Source organism: Rhinatrema bivittatum, chromosome 1 (genome assembly GCF_901001135.1).
Source record: "Rhinatrema bivittatum chromosome 1, aRhiBiv1.1, whole genome shotgun sequence".
In the NCBI taxonomy this organism is placed as follows: domain Eukaryota; kingdom Metazoa; phylum Chordata; class Amphibia; order Gymnophiona; family Rhinatrematidae; genus Rhinatrema; species Rhinatrema bivittatum.
The window spans coordinates 592,786,656-592,809,442 of record NC_042615.1 but is presented as its reverse complement, the minus strand read 5'-3'; the positions used below and the strand labels follow the sequence as shown (position 1 = coordinate 592,809,442).

General features: G+C 43.0%; 1 protein-coding gene across 1 annotated transcript in view; it reads left to right on the top strand.

Annotated features, from left to right (window-relative positions):
- SLC12A2 (solute carrier family 12 member 2) overlaps positions 1–22,787 on the top strand; it is a 368,551-nt gene that overhangs the window by 132,675 nt on the left and 213,089 nt on the right. Inside the window, 1 exon segment of the mRNA XM_029619121.1 lies at positions 10,988–11,127. Within this exon segment, the coding sequence (XP_029474981.1) occupies positions 10,988–11,127 (140 nt within the window).

The window sequence follows — 22,787 nt, the reverse complement described above, 5'->3', positions numbered from 1 at the left end:
TGCCTACACCACGCCAATCTTCAAGCTTTGTCCCTGACGGCCTGGATGTTGAAAGGTTAATTCTTCAGCCACTTAATCTTTTGGAGCCATTTTCCCGTGTCCCGATTGCTTCATGGAAGCCTTCCACAAGAAAGTCTTACCTATACAAATAGAACAGGTTTAAGTCATGGTTTTCTTCTCAATCTCTTGATCTCTTTACCTGTTCCACCACGAAGTTTCTAGACTATCTCTGGCACTTGTCAGAATCAGGACTAAAAACTTCCTCCATCAGAATGCATGTCAATGCAGTGGCCGCCTTCCATAAAGGTGTCGGGGTTGTTCCTATTTCAGTACAACCCCTCGTAACACGTTTTCTGAAAAGCTTGCTTCACCTCAAGCCTCCACTATGCCCTCCGGTCCCTTCTTGGGACCTCTGTCTGGTTTTGGGTCGGCTCATGAAACCACCATTCGAGCCTCTCCAATCCTGTGATCTTCACTATCTCACATGGAAAGTGATTTTTCTTTTGGCAATCACATCTGCTCACAGAGTTAGTGAGTTACAGGCCCTAATTACCTATCCGCCTTACACTAAACTTCTGCAGGACCGGGCAGTACTCCGCACTCACCCTAAATTCTTACCTAAGGTAGTATCAGAGTTTCACATTAATCAATCCATTATACTACCTGCCTTCTTTCCCAGGCCTCACTCCAATCCAGGAGAACAGGCTCTGCATACCCTTGACTGTAAACGGGCTCTAGACTTCTATCTAGACCGTACAGCTGCCCACAGGAAAAGCACTAAATTGTTTATCTTTTTCCATTCCACCAAATTGGGGCAGCCTGTGGGTAAGCAGACTCTCTCCTCCTGGTTAGTGGACTGCATATCCTTTTGCTATCCGCAAGCAGGCATTCCACTTCAAGACCGTGTTAAGGCACACTCTGTGAGGGCCATGGCGACTTCAGTAGCACACCTACACTTGGTGCCTCTTCCTGACATTTGCAGGGCTGCTACCTGGAGTTCTCTCCATACATTTACAGCCCATTATTGCTTAGACAAGGCCGGAAGACAAGATTCCATCTTCGGCCCATCTATCTTGCGAAACCTTTTTACAACTTGATGTACCAACACCCTTCCGCCTGCCCGTTCAGGTTCAGGATGCCCTCTACCAAACTCCTCCCCAATATTTGTGCCTATTGCACATTTGGGTACATTTGGTGCATTTCTCAGACATCCTCAGTTCGGTACTCACCCATATGTGAGAAGTACCATCCTGCTTGTACTGAGAGAAAGCAAATGTTGCTTACCAGTAACAGGTGTTCTCACAGGACAGCAGGATGTTAGTCCTCACGAAACCCGCCTGCTGCCCTGCGGTGTTGGGTTCGAAACGTTTTCTTATTTTATTTTTCGGCACTTCCTGTAGCTTTAAAGAAGACTGAAGAGGGGCCCCTGCTGGCTGCAGGTTTAGTGCCATGCTGGGCATACCCAGTGGGTGCCAGTCAAAGTTCTAGAAACTTTGACAAAAGTGTTCCGTGATTGGGCGCCATCCTGTGATGTCAACCATATTTGAACACTAACATCCTGCTGTCCTGTGAGAACACCTGTTACAGGTAAGCAACATTTGCTTTCTGCTGAGAAGGTCTGGGTGAAGAGCCATGCTTTAGCTTTTTTTCTGAATGTGAGGTGGTAGGCACAAGACATAAAGTTAGCAGAGTCTTATTCTAGGCTTTTAGTGTGTGGCAGCTGAAGACACAGAGTCTCGCAGAGGAGGAGAGAATAAATTGGCCAATTGGAGGGTGAAAAAGAGAAGGCTGGATTGGTACTCTGAAGCCTGTTTATTCACACGCTTGAAGATGAAGCAAGAGTGTTTTGAATTTTATCTTGCTCTCGACTACATTAAACCAATGCAGTATTGGTTTAATGTAGTCTGTTGCTTTTGGCTCCTCCTCGAATTCTTGTGGCTGTACTTTGTAGAATTTGGAGGTGCTTCATGCTGTATTATGAGATGCTGTTGCAGTAGTGCATTCTAGTAATTTAATGCATGGATCACAGTGGTAAGATTCTATTTGTCCAAGTAGTTGCACAGTTGGCGGATCTGATGCAGATGCATGAAAGTTCTTACCACCTCCATGATGTGAATTTCCATGCTGAGATTCTAATCAAGTTGAATCCCCTAGGCTTTTGCACAGACTATTTGGGATATAATGGGGTACCTAATAAGGAAGGTAGCAATCACAAGGGGTTCATGGTCCCTAATTTATTTTATTTTTATTTATCTGATTTATATTTTGCTTTTTGGTACTTCAAAGTGGATTACATTCAGGTACTTTAGGTATTTACCTATCCCTAAAGGGTTTACAATCTGTTTGTATCTTAGGCACTGTAGGATAAAGTGACTGCCGAAGGTCACAAGGAGTGACAGTGGAATTTGAACCCTGGTTTTCCTGGTTCGTAGCCCGATGCTCTAACCGCTAGGCGGCTACTCCACTAAGCCATTGGGCTACTGCTATGAGACAATTATCAAGGTCAGCAATGGAGAAATTTTGGTTAGATTTAATTTTGATACAGAGCTTGTTGTCATCTGCAGAAAGATATTACTCTCAGTTCTTTAACACAGTGAGTTCACAGATTGGTTGAAGGTAAACATTGAAAGGGATAGGAGAGAGGACTAAGCTATGGGGTACGCCACACAAGCTCTCTGGGTTTAGAGGGATTGTTGGTCCAAGTAACAGATTGTTATGTTAGGGAGAAATGACTTAAAGTATTTAAAGGCAATGTCTTCAATATCAATGTCTCTTAAGTGTTGAATCAGGAGTTGGTGGTCAGTGATATCCAAGGCAGCAGATCTGCTGTCTGAATCAGCATGTAGTTGGATACATTTGAAATGGTCAATAGGATGAATTTGGTTCCACAGCCTTTCCCTAAAACTAAATTGTTGGCTGTATAGAGTGTATAGATGAGACGATGGTGCAAGGAAGAAGGATTCAGTTTTGTTAGGAACTGGGGAACCTTTTGGGGAAGGGGGAGTCTCTTCCGAAGGGATGGGCTCCACCTTAACCAGGGTGGAACCAGACTGCTGGCGCTAACCTTTAAAAAGGAGATAGAGCAGCTTTTAAATTAGAACAAAGGAGAAAGCAGACAGTCGCTCAGCAGCGCATGGTTCGGAGAGCGGTATCTTCAAAGGATACTACGATGCATTAGAATTAGGACATCCCGACAGTGAGGTTCCAATAATAAGAAAAGTAGTCCAAGTGCCTGTAACTAAAAACTCACCTGAGCTAAAAAATTCTAACTTATCCCTATCATTTAAAAAGCAGAATGAAAATACAAACAAAAAACAAACTTTGAAATGTTTGTATGCTAATGCCAGAAGTCTAAGAAGTAAGATGGGAGAATTAGAATGTATAACAGTGAATGATGACATAGACTTAATTGGCATCTCAGAGACATGTTGGAAGGATAACCAATGGGACAGTGCTATACCGGGGTACAAATTATATCACAATGACAGAGAGGAGCACCCGGGAGGCGGTGTGGTGCTTTATGTCCGGGATGGCATAGAGTCCAACAGGATAAACATCCTGCATGAGACTAAATGCAAAATTGAATCTTTATGGGTAGAAATCCCTTGTGTGTCGGGGAAGACTATAGTGATAGGAGCATACTACCGTCCACCTGGTCAAGATGGTGAGACTGACAGTGAAATGCTAAGAGAAATTAGGGGAAGCTAACCAAATTGGTAGTGCGGTGGTAATGGGAGACTTCAATTACCCCAATATTGACTGGAATAAATGATAGCTTTATGGAGCAATTGGTTCAGGAACCGATGAGAAAGGGAGCAATTTTAGATCTAATTCTCAGTGGGGCACAGGACTGGTGAGAGAGGGTAACGGTGGTGGGGCCGCTTGGCAATAGTGATCATAATATGGCCAAATTTGAATTAATGACTGGAAGAGGAACAGTATGCAAATCCATGGCTCTCGTGCTAAACTTTCAAAGGGGAAACTTTGATAAAATGAGAAAAATAGAAAAAACTGAAAGGAGCAGCTACAAAAGTAAAAAAAATGTGCAAGAGGCGTAGTCATTGTTAAAAAACAAAAAACAAAACAAAAAAACCCCATTCTAGAAGCACAGTCCAGATGTATTCCACACATTAAGAAAGGTGGAAAGAAGGCAAAACGATTACCGACATGGTTAAAAGGGGAGGTGAAAGAAGCTATTTTAGCCAAAAGATCTTCATTCAAAAATTGGAAGAAAGATCCAACAGAAGAAAATAGGATAATACATAAACGTTGGCAAGTTAAATGTAAGACATTGATAAGACAGGCTAAGAGAGAATTTGAAAAGAAGTTGGCCGTAGAGGCAAAACTCACAGTAAAAACTTTTAAAAATATATCCGAAGCAGAAAGCCTGTGAAGGGAGTCTGTTGGGACCGTAGATGATCGAGGGGTTAAAGGGGCACTTAGAGAAGATAAGGCCATCGCGGAAAAATTAAATGATTTCTTTGCTTCGGTGTTTACTGAAGAAGATGTGGGGGAGGTACCCGTATTGGAGAAGGTTTTCATGGGCAATGATTCAGATGGACTGAATCAAATCTTGGTGAACCTAGAAGATGCGGTAGACCTGATTGACAAACTGAAGCGTAGTAAATCACCTGGACCGGATGGTATATACCCCAGAGTTCTGAAGGAACTAAAAAAATGAAATTTCAGACCTATTAGTAAAAATTTGTAACCTATCGTTAAAATCATCCATTGTACCTGAAGACTGGAGGATAGCTAATATAACCCAATATTTAAAAAGGGCTCCAGGGGCGAACCGGGAAACTACAGACCGGTTAGCCTGACTTCAGTGCCAGGAAAAATAGTGGAAAGTGTTCTAAACATCAAAACCACAGAATATATAGAAAGACATGGTTTAATGGAACAAAGTCAGCATGGCTTTACCCAAGGCAAGTCTTGCCTCACAAATCTGCTTCACTTTTTTGAAGGAGTTAATAAACATGTGGATAAAGGTGAACCAGTAGATGTAGTATACTTGGATTTACAGAAGGTGGTTAACAAAGTTCCTCATGAGAGGCTTCTAGGAAAAGTAAAAAGCCATGGGATAGGTGGTGATGTCCTTTCGTGGATTGTAAACTGACTAAAAGACAGGAAACTGAGAGTAGGATTAAATGGACAATTTTCTCAGTGGAAGGGAGTGGGCAGTGGAGTGCCTCAGGGATCTGTATTGGGACCCTTACTTTTCAATATATTTATAAATGATCTGGAAAGAAATACGACGAGTGAGATAATCAAATTTGCAGATGATACAAAATTGTTCAGAGTAGTTAAATCACAAGCAGATTGTGATAAATTGCAGGAAGACCTTGTAAGACTGGAAAATTGGGCATCAAAATGGCAGATGAAATTTAATGTGGATAAGTGCAAGGTGATGCATATAGGGAAAAATAACCCATGCTACAGTTACACAATGTTAGGTTCCATATTAGTTGCTACAACCCAAGAAAGAGATCTAGGCGTAATAGTGGATAACACATTGAAATCATCGGTTCAGTGTGCTGCAGCAGTCAAAAAACAGAGAATGTTGGGAATTATTAGAAAGGGAATGGTGAATAAAACAGAAAATGTCATAATGCCTCTGTAACGTTCCATGGTGAAGACCGCACCTTGAATACTGTGTACAATTCTGGTCGCCGCATCTCAAAAAAGATATAATTGTGATGGAGAAGGTACAGAGAAGGGCTACCAAAATAAGGGGAATGGAACAGCTCCCCTATGAGGAAAGACTAAAGAGGTTAGGACTTTTCAGCTTGGCGAAGAGACGGCTGAGGGGGGGGATATGATAGAGGGTGTTTAAAATCATGAGAGGTCTAGAACGGGTAGATGTGAATTGGTTATTTACTCTTTCAGATAATAGAAAGACTTGGGGGCACTCCATGAAGTTAGCATGTGGCACATTTAAAACTAATCTGAGAAAGTTCTTTTTTACTCAATGCACAATTAAACTCTGGAATTTGTTGCCAGAAGATGTGGTTAGTGCAATTAGTGTAGCTGTGTTTAAAAAAGGATTGGATAAGTTCTTGGAGGAGAAGTCCATTACCTGCTATTAATTAAGTTGACTTAGAAAATAGCCACTGCTATTACTAGCAAAGGTAACATGGAATAGACTTAGTTTTTGGGTACTTGCCAGGTTCTTATGGCCTGGATTGGCCACTGTTGGAAACAGGATGCTGGGCTTGATGGACCTTTGGTCTGACCCGGTATGGCATGTTCTTATTTTCTTATGTTCTTATGTTCTTACCTCCCTGTAGGAAGTTGAGGAGTTGGAGGTAAATCACTCTCTTTCCACTATTTTGGACAAGAAGGGAAGGCTGGAAACTTGGCATAGTTCTCCATTGTTTTTTGATAAGAGCCAGGTTTCTTCAGGATAAGTTTATTGTCTTTTGAGTGAGTGGTAAACGGAGCCTTGGGGCTAGACTGACACTTATTATAGTCTGTAGCCAGGGAGCTAAGTTGTGTTTCGGATTGATATTAGTGTTGGGCAGGGGGGGGGGGGGGGCGAGGGGATGGAATCTAACAGGCTCGTGGACTAATTCTTTGGAGCATTTTATCCATTTCTTGTAGGGTTGTGATAATTCAGATAGTTGGTTACTATCGAGGAGGGGTTGTGTTGGTTTGTCCAAGTTATGGGGAGGGTGGTAATATCCTTGTCAGGTGATCTGGAGCTGAGGTGGAGGAGGGGGCATCCCAAGGATGATCCCATGGTTTGGATTTTCTCCATGAAGACCTGGCCAAAGTTTATTCTGATGTTTCATTCTCTGGTAGTGGAGGGCAGTTGGATTTCAGGTATCTGAACAAGTTTGGAGTTTACTCGTGGTGATTCATGGCTAGTTCAAGTTGTTTGGAGATGGCTTTTTATATTTGCTTGTCAAATGGCTGATTTGTATTTTTTTGGCATGTACTTTGCAGAGATGAAGGTTGGCATCTGTGTGTTTGTTTTGCAAAGCTTCATTCGAGTTAATGGGATTGCTTTGAGGAGATAAATCTTTGTGGAACCTAGGAGAGTTTGTAGGTGGGTAGTGGTCTGTTTGAGAAAGATGACTGAGGAGAATTCATTATTATTCCATTGCCGAGCTAGAAGTTTGGGTTGGTCTGTAGTGGTAATTGTTGCTGGTATGTTGAGGAGTTCACTTAAGTTTTTACTAGTAATTGCAGAAAAGTTCCTAATGGGAAGTTTGGGTGTGGGGATAGGAGTTAGTTTGGGCATAGGAATAGTGTGTCTGATTGGTCTGTGGTCTGACCAGGAGATAGAGACCACTGAAATTGTGTTGAGATCAAGCCTAATGGTTGCAGAATGCTAAGTTATATCAAGAGTACCCATGTTTGCATGTGAGAGAGCTTTATTATCTGAGTGAGACCAAGGTTTATCTGTGTTTTACTGGAAAGTAGCAGCATAGCCTTTTTGGGGGAGGGATAGGGGCCTCTGCTTGGTAATTAAAGACTCCCAGAACCAAGAAATTATGGGTGATGGTAGTAGTATCCTGTAGGAATTCAGAGTTTGAGGAAGGAGTCTATGATTTTATGGAGGCTGATAGATGAGTACAAATTTTGGGTCCTTGCTGCCTTGAAATTTAATTACTAGGCAATCAGATTTGCCTGTTTGGTTAGTAGTAACTAAGTCAAGGGCCAGCATGTCTTTAAAGATGATAGCAACTTCTTCATGGCACATGAGATGGCGTGTGTGTTGGATTAGATAGCCAAGTGGGTATAGTTGATTGAGAAACAGTGTTGCCCTGTCCTATCAAGTTTTCAGTAAGGCATAGGATATTAAGCTTGAACTTGTAAATGAAGTTCAGGATGCGATGGGATTTGTTGTTTGCAGAGCATGAATTAAGAAGGGAAAGTTGATGAGATGATTTGTTTGGCTTGGGTGGAAGTCATTGTAACAGCAGATAAAGACAAAATGGTCCATCCAGTCTGCCCAGCAATTTGCTTATGGTAACAAAAAAAAAAAATCTAAATAAAATAAATAGTAACTACAACTCCATGCAGGTTACCCCCAAGCCTTCTGTTAAGGGTAGTAACTGCCGTTTCTTGCAGTTAATCCTATGCAGAAATGTTACTTCATCCCTTTCTTTATGCCTTTAGGGGTCCGCAGTGTTTGTCCCATGCCTCTTTTAATTCATTAACTGTTCTCATCTTCACCACCTTTTCTGGGAGAGCATTCCAGACATCTACCATCCTCTCTATGAAGAAATATTTCCTGATATTGGTTCTGAGTCTTCCCCTGGGAGTTTCATATCATGACTCCTAGTTCTACTGTTTCTTTCCAGTGGAAAAGGTTTGAAGTTTGTGCATTGTTAATACCTATGAGGTATCTGAAGGTCTGTATTATATCTCCCATGCACCTCCTCTCCTCCATGGTATACATATGTAGATCCTTCAGCCTCTCCTTGTATGTTTTCTGAAACAGACACCCCCCCCCCCCCCCCCCCCCCCCCCCCCCACACACACACACAACCATTTTGGTCACCTTCCTCTGGACCGTTTCCGCATGTCCTGGGTCCCCAGGTGACATTGGCATCGAAAGATCTGTACAAGGGCATTATCACTTCCCTTTTTCTGCTAGTTATTCCTCTCTTTATGCAGCCCAGCATCATTCTGGCTTTAGCTACCGCCTTGTCACATTGTTTTGCCACCTTCAGATCACCAGATACAATCAGCCAAAGTCCCTCTCCTGCTCTGTGCATGATAGTCTTTCATCTCCAATCACTTACAGCTCTTTAGGATTTCTGCATCCCAGGTGCATAACTCTGCACTTTGGCATTGAATCACAGCTGCCAAATCTTCCACCACTCTTCAAGTTTTCTTAAATCACTTTTCATTCTCTCTATTCCTTCAGTTGTGTCCTTTGTTGCAGGTCTTACTAGCATCTGCAAAAAGGCATACTTTTCCTTCGATCCCCTCCACATGTCGCTCACAAAGATGTAATAGGATAGACTGAAGAAACTTTGTACAGATTTGTTTAAGTGGTTGAGAGATCTCCTCCCCCAAGTCACCTGTGCTTCTACAAGTCCAATCTGCTTGTAGGTTTTAGTGGTGTAATTGTGAGATTTACTCCTTTTCTCTTCGAGGAGCAGACACGTAGGACAGAGGAAAAGGAAATTTATTTTTTTAGGGTAATGATATAGTATCCATGAAAGGGGAATGGCCAGATGATGATGGAATGATTTCCCTACTCAGGGAGAAATATGAGCTATGAGACTGTCAGAAAAGGTTGGTGGGAGCAATAGATATAAAGTAGGATACTGGTTGGAGAGAGGAGAATTCAGTGGCATTCCAGGGGGTGATCATCAGTCAGAGATGTTCTGTATTTCTTAGATAATGAAGATTGGAGGCTATTTACAGTTGTTGAAGTGTTGCAGGTGATAGGACACTTGAGGCAGTAAATGATTGATAGAAGTCCCAAAGTAAAGTTGCTACAAAGGGGCAAGCCTTTTGGTGTCTGGCCTGCCAGAAGTAGGCCCTTAAAGGATCCTACTGAGCTGATGATGATTGTAGGTGGGTGGGGGGCTTGTGGAAGAGATCCCTGGAGTCCCGTCCCCCCCCCTCCACCCAGTTTGCTTGATAGTTGGGGGAGGGCAACCCCTTGGGTGCAGTGGTGGTGTCTCCCTCTGTGCTTCTCCTGCAGCTGCTGGCCTCCTCTTCTAGCTGCCAGCATCTACTGCAGCTGGGCTTAAATAGCTCAGCTGAGCTGCTGATGGCACGGATGGCAGGCTTGGTGCAGGATTATTTTGGAAGTCCCCGTTCCTCCCCCCCCCCAGCTTGCTCCGTGTTGCTGTGTGTTGGGTGGGTAGTGGTGCAGAGGGGAGTCCCTTGGGTTTTGGTGATGGGTTCTCTCTCTCTGTGACACTTCCCATGGCTGCTGGCCTTATCTTCTGGCACCGATGTGTGTTCCAGCTGGCCTTAAATAGCCAGCTGAGCTAATGCCATTGGTGGTGGAACGGGCTTGGAAGGGGAGGAGAGCCCCAGAATCCCCCTCACAGCTTGCTTGGTAGTTGTGGGGGGAGGGGATCCCCCTCTGGTGCGGTGGTGGGGTTTCCTCTATGCCTCTTCTAGGAGTGTGGTAACCAAGCACAACATTACTACATGGGTAGCAGATTTAATCTTCTATTATATTCAGGCAGGTGTAATCTTAGAGAGGCATATAAAGGCTCATAGTGTTAGGGCCATAGCAGCATTGGCTACCCATTTAAACTCTACCTCCACTGGGGAAATTAGGAAATTTGGGATGTGAAACTCCTGTCAAACATTCATATCTTCTTACTGTAACATGGCCACCTGGAAGCACATTTGTATGTGATTTCTCTGTTTGAGGTCCCATTTCTATGAGTTCTAGTTTTACTTAAAGGGATTTGGGGTTTCCCTCTTTTTTTTAAATTTTTCTAAAAGACTGATTCTTCCCATAAAAATATTTCCGGCCTTTTGGCAATACTTGATATCCCTCTGTTTTTTTTTCCTCCTCCCCCCCAGTGTTGAAGACAATTCTTGTACATGGAGTCCCACATATTCCTTGAAGTGCTTGTTTTGAGAAAAAGTGCTTACCTGAGGAGATCTTCTCTGAAGACAGAAGTTCATTAGTCACACACATCCTTCCGCTTCTTTGGAAAAGTTCTCCCCCAGTCAAGTCAAATATCTAGAACTGAGGTGAACCATGAGACTGCTGGAGCATCAGAACTATTGCACATGTGCTGAGAGAGGCTTTCCTTTCCAGAAATGTTTGAGGATTCATATCTCTGGTGCTAAGCAGTCACTTGGCCTACATGTGTGACTGAACTGCTTTCTTCAGAGAATCTGTTACAGATAATCAACTTTGCTTTATGTGCCTAATAGAAGAAAATGCAGTATTAAAAGTATGAAATTTGGGCTTAATTACTTTTTTCGTTCTCTAATGCAGCAAATCATTTTGGAACTGTATTACCTATGTTTTTGTTTTGTTTTATTCTAGGAGGTGCATATTATTTAATTTCCAGAAGTTTGGGACCTGAATTTGGAGGTGCAATTGGTCTTATATTTGCATTTGCTAATGCTGTTGCTGTAGCCATGTATGTGGTTGGCTTTGCAGAGACAGTTGTAGACCTATTAAAGGTAAATATTGTAGTTTACATGCTTTTATGGGTGTTCTTAGTTCAAAATATTTCTATTGCAATAATTTTGGGGGTGTTAAATATGTATTTTGCCTTTTGTGGTGCTTAATATCCCAAAGTTCCTTCATTGGTAACATCATTGCTGTGCTCAGCTGGTTCATACATACACACAGGGGTTGAATTATCACAGGTTTGAAACTCAGTAAAAAGCTGAACAATTCCAGAATTGGTAATGGGGCTGGATGTTAAAATGATATTCCAGATGTCTTGGTATAACTGTGTCAAAAAGGGATTGCTAGAATTTATGTATCTATATTGGTACAAATTGTTCCTTAACTAAAGTTACAGCTTTCTAGTTTAATTCACTTATAAACTGCTTTAGAATAGAACTATTGATCATTGTATAGCAATTGTTATACTGGTATAATTCTAAACATTTAATAAAATAGTTATAAGCATTTCTTGACCACTTCTGTGAAAATCTATTTTATACATTTGTAGAACACTGAAGCCAGCATTGAAAGTTTCCATAACGTGTAACTTTTCTTTATCAGCTCAACAAATCCCTTGAGATGAAAAACACAGTCCTATGGGTTTCTGTCTCCTCCTCCTTATCCTCCTCTTTTTTTTTTTTTTGCTTTATTCTTTCCTTTCATTCTGTCAACCCCCAGTCTTATTTCCTTCTTTCTTCCTCTGAGCCATTCTACTTACTTTTTTGGTGCAGGTATCCTCTGTCTGTCAAGCAGTGGCAGAGCAAATGGCAGTAGAGGGATATACTTCACTGCTGTGATCACCCTTTCTCCTGCTTTCGTCAGCAGTAGCTTTTGCAGGTTCTGACAGCCACAATCTGTCTCTCTTCCCCCCACAACTCATGATGTGAAGCACTGGGGTTTGACTCTCAAGGGCTACAATCAGTACCTCTCTTCCTGACATGTGGCAGCGCGGTTTGATGCTCCTTATTGGGTATGAATGGCTCCTCCCTGTTGCTCCTTCTCCTGGGCTGCAGCAATGGGCCCTGTTATTCTCCTGAGCTGTGGCAATAGCTCAGCTTAGCACAAGTAGTAGCAACTCCTTTTCTTCTCAGCTGAACTTTCTTGCTTCCCTTCTGGAGACTCCCTGGATTGATCATGTGGACCCCTGTGGGTCCACAGACCCCAAGTTGGGAATAACTGTATTAGAGTTTTCAGAAACTAGAAAAAGGATTGGCCCATTAAAAATAAGTTGTGGAAAGAATTGCAGTAAAGGCATTGTGTTAGCGGGATTATCTTTAATAAGCTATCATAGATTATAAGATGCAGGATTTTAGAACTATATAAAGCTAGTGTTTACTATGCAAGGTAGAGAGGAAGTTCATAAATATTAAATATAGGTAATTCACATTTAATTTATGATAAAAAATGGAAGTGAAGAGGAGGCTGGTAACTACAGGCTGGTTTGTCTGACCTCTGGTGAATAAATTAATGGAATCTACTAAAACAGAGGAAGCATGATGTAAGACCTTGTCTAATAAACCTAATCAAATTTTTTAAAATTAAAATACCAGAATTGGATCGGAGTGAATGCTATATGTAGTGTCCTTAGATTTCAGTAAGGCCTTTGACATGGTTCTATATAGGCAACTTATAAGTAAACTGAGGACCCTTATTGGACCTAAATTGATTAACTGATTGGGTTAGAAACTAGTTGACAAAGGGGTAGTGGTAAATTGAGTTCCCTGTATGTACCAGGATCAGTCCAGACTGCTGGGTTATGCCTCACTTCCAGCAGATGGAGTCAGAGAAAAGCTGAAAGGCACCTCCCATATAACCTGGTGTGCCACCTGCGATCCCTCAGTATTTCTCTGACTCCAGCAGATTGAGAGAGCATAACCTGCGGTCCTGATCACCTCTAAATTGGGAAGGTTCCTCTCACAGGTTTGGTTTAAACTTAATGGAGAATCCTCTGACTAGATCAATTCTTAGGAAAAAAAAAAACCTAAAAGGACACAGACAGGAAAGGCAGGGCACTGCCCTACAGCCTTTTCCCTGAGAAACTTTTTGTCCCCTACCCGGTGAGCTATCAGGGGGAGGATTCACTGGTGGGCCGGTCACACTCCCCCTCCTACAGAGAAGCAGCACACTGAGGCACAGCTATTCCAGAGAAGTATCTACTTCCTCTGATTATCCCAGGACAAGCAGGATGTAGTCCTCACATATGGGTGATGTCACTGACGGAGCCCTATTACGGGAAAACTTTCTGTCAAAGTTTCTAGAAACTTTTGACTGGCCCTGTGAGGCCACTGAGCATGCCATGATATTCTGTGCCACAGGGGTCTCTCTTCAGTCTTCGTTTTTCCGCGCTGCTGTAGGCATCACGGATTTAGGAGCCTTTGTGAGTTTACTCAAAATTTTCTCTGACAAAAAGTCATATTTTCTCTCAGTTTATTTCTCCCACACGGGATCTCTCTGGTTTTCCACCGGCTGGTGAGTAAATCTGTGTCTCGTTTACTCTGAGTAAAACAATTTTTTCTCTCACGATTTCTCTTTTTGTCATCGGCTGGCGATACGAAATGGCTACGGGTTTTAAAAAATGTCCCGTTTGGGGGAGAAACACAATGTCAATACCTGCCCTAAATGTGCAGAGATAACTGTGAAGGGAAGAAAGGCCCACCAAGAGAAGATGGAGCATTTATTCCATCTGCAACTTCTACCATCTCCCTCTACATCGACGAAATCGTCTCCGGACGGAGTCTCCAAATGTGTACTTTTCAAAAAACGTCGTCCGGAAGGATCGGGAGACCGTCCATCGTCAACATAGTCGATAGCATCGGTACAGTCAGCGGTCGAACACAGATCAAAGCATCATCATCGACACAGACGTCCATAGACATCAGAATCGTCTCTCTTCCTGGGGGACTCGAGTGCAAAGTGGCCAAAGGACCCAGGAAACGCCGGTTCCTTCACCGGGGCCTTCACTCCAAGAACACACGCCGATCATTGAACCTCCATAGGACTCTGTGGAGGGAACAACAACACAGCCTCCGCCACCGTGGACAGCTGCTCTGTGTACACCAGTTGTTACAAAGGAATTGTCTGATTTTATCAGACAAGCGGTACTTCAGGCCCTTAAAGAACAAGTGTCGACTCCGGCGCCTTTGCCGGTGCCTTTAACGTCGATGCCGACACCGATGCTGACGCCATTATCTAAACTGATGCTGGGGCGACCATCGATGCCAACACCGATTACGTCACCGACGACAAACCCCATGCCATCGATGCCGATGTCACCTGGGGACCCAGGACATCCGGAACTGGCACTCTTTCAACTTCTCATGAAGAAATTTGATGAGGTAGTCTGTACCCTTCCACCCAAACCATCAGAGGACGTTACTACAAGGATACCCTTCGATGACCCGCAACCAGGTCCATCGGGACTCCTTCATCCACCAAGATCCTCCCTGCTAACTCCATATCAGGATGATCCAGATGACACTTGGGACAATAAACACATGGATACTTCATCTGAAGAGTGTGTCAGAACCTTCCCCTCCAGATCAAAGGAAAAAATCTCCACCAGAGGATTTATCCTTTACAAATTTCATTCAGGACATGGCGGACACCATACCCTTCACATTTTTAGCGGAGGAAGATACTAGACAGCAGACGTTGGAGGTCATCCAATTTGTGGACCCTCCAAAGCAGTTATTGGCTATACCTATTCATGAGGTTCTCCTAGATCTACTACATCGACTCTGGGAGCCACCCATGTTCAGTACCTGCTGTTAACAAACGAATGGACACTACTTATTTGGTACAGTTTGTTTCTGGCTACCAAAAGTCACAGCTTCCCCATCAATCAGTGGTTGTGGAATCTGCGCAAAAGAAATAAAAAGAATACAACCACATTCTTCAACTCCCCCAGGAAAAGATCATAGATTTTTAGATTCCCTGGGCAGGACGGTATATCAGGAGCCATGCTGAATACCAGAAATTTCCTCTTACCAACTATACATGACTCAGTATCAGAGGAATCTGTGGAAACAGATGCAGGAATTCACTACATCATTACCACAGCAATATCAAGAAGCAGCCCAAGCGATCATTCATAAAGCACTTGAGGCTGGCAAGCATGACGTCAGGGCTGCTTATGATGGCTTCGAAACAACCTCCAGGATAGCGGCCTCTGGGATTAGTGCTAGGTGTGTTGGGCATGGCTTAAGGCCTCAGACCTTAGGCCTGAGGTCCAAGACAAATTAGTGGATTTGCCATGTGTTGGTGACAACCTATTCGGTTCAAAAGTCCAAGATGTGTAACATACAGAAACCCTGTGCCAACTATCACTAGTTCCACAGGACTCTTCTACACAACCATCTCGCCATTCTTCATGACGTGAATCCAGACATGAACTGCAAAGACGTTACTACCCTCCAGCATAGAGGGGTAGATCCACTAGGCCGCAACAAAGAACTCAGCCCAGGCAACCAAAGACTGCTCGGCCTCAGCCCCCACCGCAGACTGGACTGGCTGCAGGCTTTTGAGGCCAACAGGGAACAAAACCATCTCTTCAGACCTTTAGCAGATCTACCAGTAGGAGGTCTAGTATCCTACTTTACAACCATTGGATTCCAATAACAACAGACCAATGGGTACTTTCCATAGTCTCTCGAGGTTACAAACTCAATTTCCTCTCAATCCCAACAGATTCTCCGCCGAGACCTTATCCACTAGACGAATCTCACATAATTCATCTACAAGCAGAATTATCCACCCTTCTGAGAGCCAGGGCTATACAACCGATACTCAGCAGGGCAGAGGATTCTACTCCCGTTATTTCCTCATTCCAAAGAAAACAGGAGGCCTGAGTCCCACCCTAGACCTCAGAAATCTCAACAAATTTCTGAAGAAAGAAAAGTTGAGGATGGTTTCTCTAGGCACCATTCTTCCACTTCTTCAAACAGGAGATTGGCTTTGTTCCCTGGATCTTCAAGACGCTTACGCTCACATTCCAATATTATCTCATCGCAAATATCTGCATTTCATAGTAGGTCATCAACATTTCATTCGGACTTGCCATTCATTCGGACATACCATTCGGACTTGCCTCTGCTCCCAGAGTATTCACCAAATGTCTGGCAGTAATTACAGCACACTTGCACAAGGAAAATGTCCATGTCTTTCCCCACTTAGATGACTGGCTCATCAGAAGTCAATCTCAACAAGGAGCTCTGGCCTCTCTCACTCGAACAATTACTCTACTTCACTCCATGGGCTTTCTCATCAATTATCAAAAATCCCATCTCATTCCGTCTCACCTGTTTCAATTCATTGGGGCAGAATTGAACACCATCCTCTCAAAAGCTTTTCTACCCGAAGATTGAGCAGAAACACTTTCCCTACTGGCAAACTCGATTCACTCAAAGAAACAAGCAACAGCTCATCAGTTTCTAACCTTACTAGGCCACATGGCCTCCACAGTTCATGTCACTCCTATGGCAAGGCTTGCCATGAGGGTAACGCAATGGACATTAAGATCTCAATGGATCCAAGCCATTCAACCACTGCATTCTCCAATTCAAGTAACCCCCCAGCTATGTTCCTCTCTTCTTTGGAGGGCGAACAAGGACGATTTGCGCAAGGGTCTACCCTTCCAACAACTAGTCCCACAGATAACTTTAACTACAGATGCATCCACTTTGGGTTGGGAGCTCACATAAACAATCTCCAAACCCAGGGTACTTGGACAAAACTCGAAGCAACGTTTCAAATCAATTTCCTGGAACTTCAAGCTATACGTTATGCACTGCATGCGTTCAAGGACTGCCTTTCCCACAAGACTGTTCTAATCCAAACGGACAACACAGTTAGCCAATGTGGTACATCAACAAACAGGGAGGTACGGCCTCGTATCTCCTTTGTCAAGAAGCTGCACAGATTTGGGACTGGGCCCTGGCACACTCAATGTTTCTCCGGGCCACTTATCTGGCAGGCATTCACAATGTAGTAGCGGATCGACTCAGTCGTCAGTTCCAAACACACGAATGGTCCCTTGATCCCTTAGTAGCGACCAAGATATTTCAACGTTGGGGACAACCAACAGTAGACCTCTTTGCGTCACACCTGAATCACAAAGTGGACATATTCTGTTCTCTACACAGCCAGAATCACCAACTAGCCAAGGATGCCTTTGCGCGCCCTTGGAACTCAGGCTTTCTATACGCGTATTCTCTGATGTAGCTTCACTAGAGTTTTGGTTATGAGCTGTAACAGGACAAGGGGTCCATGATACTCACAGCCCCATATTGGCCTTGACAAGTATGATTTCCCACACTTCTAGACCTCTCGATCAGGGATCCCATTCGCCTGGGTGTAGCTCCCACTCTCATAACTCAAGATCAGGGTCGGTTGCGCCATCCCCAACCTTCAATCCCTAGCCCTGACAGCATGGATGTTGAAAGCTTGATTTTACAACCACTTAATCTCCCCAAGGCCTACTGCCCAGGAGGGGAAGGGTTAGGTCGGCCATCATAGTAGGTGATTTGATTATTAGGAATGTAGAGGGCTGGGTTGCTGGTGGGTATGAGGATCGCCTGGTAACATGCCTACCTGGTGCGAAGGTGGCAGACCTCGTGCGTCACCTAGATAGGATTTTAGACTGTGCTGGGGAGGAGCCGGCTGTCGTGGTACATGTGGGCACCAACGACATAGGAAAATGTGGGAGGGAGGTTCTGGAAGCCAAATTTAGACTCTTAGGTAGAAAACTTAAATCCAGAACCTCCAGGGTAGCATTCTCTGAAATGCTCCCTGTTCTACGTGCAGGTCACTAGAGGCAGGCAGAGCGCCAGAGTCTCAATGTGTGGATGAGACGATGGTGCAAGGAAGAGGGATTCAGTTTTGTTAGGAACTGGGGGACTTTTTGGGGAAGGGGGAATCTCTTCCGAAGGGATGGGCTCCACCTTAACCAGGGTGGAACCAGACTGCTGGCGCTAACCTTTAAAAAGGAGATAGAGCAGCTTTTAAATTAGAACAAAGGGGAAAGCAGACAGTCGCTCAGCAGCGCATGGTTCGGAGAGAGGTATCTTCAAAGGATACTAATGATGCATTAGAATTAGGGCATCCCGACAGTGAGGTTCCAATAATAAGAAAAGTAGTCCAAGTGCCTGTAACTAAAAACTCACCTGAGCTAAAAAATTCTAACTTATCCCTATCAATTAAAAAGCAGAATGAAAATACAAACAAAAAACAAACTTTGAAATGTTTGTATGCTAATGCCAGAAGTCTAAGAAGTAAGATGGGAGAATTAGAATGTATAGCAGTGAAAGATGACATAGATTTAATTGGCATCTCAGAAACATGGTGGAAGGAGGACAACCAATGGGACAGTGCTATACCGGGGTACAAATTATATCGCAATGACAGAGAGGAGCACCCGGGAGGTGGTATGGCGCTTTATGTCCGGGATGGCATAGAGTCCAACAGGATAAACATTCTGCATGAGACTAAATGCACAATTGAATCTTTATGTGTGTCAGGGAAGACTATAGTGATAGGAGTATACTACCGTCCACCTGGTCAAGATGGTGAGACTGACAGTGAAATGCTAAGAGAAATTAGGGAAGCTAACCAAATTGGTAGTGCGGTAATAGTGGGAGACTTCAATTACCCCAATATTGACTGGGTAAATGTATCATCGGGACACGCTACAGAAATAAAGTTCCTGGATGGAATAAATGATAGCTTTATAGAGCAATTGGTTCAGGAACCAACGAGAGAGGGAGCAATTTTAGATCTAATTCTCAGTGGAGCACAAGATTTGGTGAGAGAGGTAACGGTGGGGCCGCTTGGCAATAGTGATCATAATATGATCAAATTTGAATTAACGACTGGAAGGGGGACAGTAAGCAAATCCACGGCTCTCGTGCTAAACTTTCAAAAGGGAAACTTTGATAAAATGAGAAAAATAGTTAGAAAAAAACTGAAAGGCGCAGCTACAAAAGTAAAAAGTGTGCAAGAGGCGTGGTCATTGTTAAAAAAAAAAAAAAAAAAAAAATAGCATCCTAGAAGCACAATCCAGATGTATTCCACACATTAAGAAAGGTGGAAAGCAGGAAAAATGATTACCGGCATGGTTAAAAGGGGAAGTAAAAGAAGCTATTTTAGCCAAAAGATCTTCATTCAAAAATTGGAAGAAGGATCCAACAGAGGAAAATAGGAAAATGCATAAACATTGGCAAGTTAAATGTAAGACATTGATAAGGCAAGCTAAGAGAGAATTTGAAAAGAAGTTGGCCATAGAGGCAAAAACTCACAGTAAAAACTCTTTTAAATATATCCGAAGCAGAAAGCCTGTGAGGGAGTCAGTTGGACCGTTAGATGATCGCGGGGTTAAAGGGGCACTTAGAGAAGATAAGGCCAGCATGGAAAGATTCAATGATTTCTTTTCTTTGGTGTTTACTGAAGAGGATGTTGGGGAGGTACCCGTACTGGGGAAGGTTTTCATGGGTAATGATTCAGATGAACTGAACCAAATCACGGTGAACCTAGAAGATGTGGTAGACCTGATTGATAAACTGAAGAGTAGTAAATCACCTGGACCAGATGGTATACACCCCAGAGTTCTGAAGGAACTAAAAAATGAAATTTCAGACCTATTAGTAAAAATTTGTAACCTATCATTAAAATCATCCATTGTACCTGAAGACAGAGGATAGCTAATGTAACCCCAATATTTAAAAAGGGCTCCAGGGGAGATCCGGGAAATTAGATCGGTTAGCCTGACTTCAGTGCCGGGAAAAATAGTGGAAAGTGTTCTAAACATCAAAATCACAGAACATATAGAAAGACATGGTTTAATGGAACAAAGTCAGCATGGATTTACCCAAGGCAAGTCTCTCCTCACATATCTGCTTCACTTTTTTGAAGGAGTTAATAAACATGTGGATAAAGGTGAACCAGTAGATGTAGTATACTTGGATTTTCAGAAGGCAGTTGACAAAGTTCCTCATGAGAGGCTTCTAGGAAAAGTAAAAAGTCATGGGATAGGTGGCGATGTCCTTTCGTGGATTACAAACTGGCTAAAAGACAGGAAACAGAGAGTAGGATTAAATGGACAATTTTCTTAGTGGAAGGGAGTGGGCAGTGGAGTGCCTCAGGGATCTGTACTGGAACCCTTACTTTTCAATATATTTATAAATGATCTGGAAAGAAATACGATGAGTGAGGTAATCAAATTTGCAGATGATACAAAATAGCTCAGAGAGTTAAATCACAAGCAGATTGTGATAAATTGCAGGAAGACCTTGTGAGGCTGGAAAATTGGGCATCTAAATGGCAGATGAAATTTAATGTGGACAAGTGCAAGGTGATGCATATAGGGAAAAATAACCCATGCTATATTTATAGTTATATTAGGTGCTACTACCCAAGAAAGAGATTTAGGCGTCATAGTGGATAACACATTGAAATCATCGGTTCAGTGTGCTGCGGTAGTCAAAAAAGCAAACAGAATGTTGGGAATTATTAGAAAGGGAATGGTGAATAAATCGGAAAATGTCATAATGCCTCTGTATCGCTCCATGGTGAGACCGCACCTTGAATATTGTGTACAATTCTGGTCGCCGCATCTCAAAAAAGATATAATTGCGATGGAGAAGGTACAGAGAAGGGCTACCAAAATGATAAAGGGAATGGAACAGCTCCCCTATGAGGAAAGACTAAAGAGGTTAGGACTTTTCAGCTTTGAGAAGAGACGGCTGAGGGGGGATATGATAGAGGTGTTTAAAATCAAGAGAGGTCTAGAACGGGTAGATGTGAATTGTTTTTTTACTCTTTCAGATAACAGAAAGACTAGGGGGCACTCCATGAAGTTTGCATGTGGCACATTTAAAACTAATCGGAGAAAGTTCTTTTTCACTCAGCGCACAATTAAACTGCACTAGGACAAGCATCCTGCTTGTCCTAGTGCAGTTAGTATAGCTGTGTTTAAAAAAGGATTGGATAAGTTCTTGGACGAGAAGTCCATTACCTGCTATTAATTAAGTTGACTTAGATAATAACCACCGCTATTACTAGCAACGGTAACATGGAATAGACTTAGTTTTTGGGTACTTGCCAGGTTGTTAACGCCTGGATTGGCTACTGTTGGAAACAGGATACTGGGCTTGATGGACCCTTGGTCTGACCCAGTATGGCATGTTCTTATGTTCTTATCTCAAGTGCTTATAGCTTCACGTAAACCTTCAACACGAAAGAACTATTCTTCGAAATGGAAAAGGTTTACTATGTGGTGCAGCCAAAAGAATATTGATCCTTTCTCCTGCCCCACAATTTCTCTACTAGACTACTTATGCCATCTTTCAGACTCTGGTCTCCAGACTTCATCTGTAAGAGTACACTTAAGTGCAATCTCAGCTTACCATAACAAGATGAGAGATGCACCAATATCTATACAACCTCTTGTCAGGTTTATGAGAGGTTTAACTCACCTTAAACCACCAATTTGGCCACCAACGACAGAATGGGACCTGAATCTGGTCTTAACAAGACTCATGCGTTCTCCTTTCGAACCCATGAACTCCTGTGATCTTAAATTTCTCACATGGAAGACTATCTTCCTCATAGCCATTACATCAGCAAGAAGGGTTAGTGAGTTACAAGCACTTGTCACGTACTAACCCTATACTAAATTCCTACATGACAGAGTGGTTCTCCGTACACATCCAAAATTCCTTCTCAAAGTAATTACGGAATTCCACTTGAACTAATCTATAGTTTTACCCACATTCTTTCCAAGGCCTCATTCTCACCAAGGAGAACGAACCTTACATACCTTGGACTGTAAGCGTGCACTAGCATTTTACTTAGACCGCACTGCAGTGCACAGGAAATCCACTCAACACTTTGTATCTTATGATCCAAACAAACCGGGTAAAGCAGTGAGTAAACAAACTCTATCCAATTGGTTAGCAGATTGCATACAGTTTTGCTATGAAAAAGCAGGCCTTCCTCTCCAAGGGCGAGTAAAGGCACATTCAGTAAGAGCAATGTCAACCTCAGTAGCACACTATCGTTCAGTGCCAATCCTTGACATATGTAAAGCAGCAACATGGAGTTCTCTTCACACCTTTGCAGCTCATTACTGTTTGGACAAACAGGAACGACAAGATTCAGCCTATGGACAATCTGTCTTAAAGAACATGTTTAATCCCAACTCCTTCTACATCCAACCTGCTATGATCTTCGGCTGCCTCATTTTCACCAACAATACTTCACTGTTGCCACTACGAAATGAGTCAGCCTCTAGCTTGCTAATCCACCCATATGCAAAGACTAGCATCCTGCTTGTCCTGGGATAAAGCAAAATTGCTTACCTTGTAATAGGTGTTATCCCAGGACAGCAGGATGTAGTCCTCACGAAACCCACCCGCCACCCCGCGGAGTTGGGTCCGATACATTTTATTATTTTATTTTTTGCTAAAGCTTATTACTAAATACGAGACTGAAGAGAGACCCCTGTGACAGAGAATATCATGGCATGATGGGCATGATCAGTGGCCTCACAGGGCCAGTCAAAAGTTTCTAGAAACTTTGACAGAAAGTTTTCCCGCAATAGGGCTCCATCAGTGACGTCACCCATATGTGAGGACTACATCCTGCTGTCCTGGGATAACACCTATTACAAGGTAAG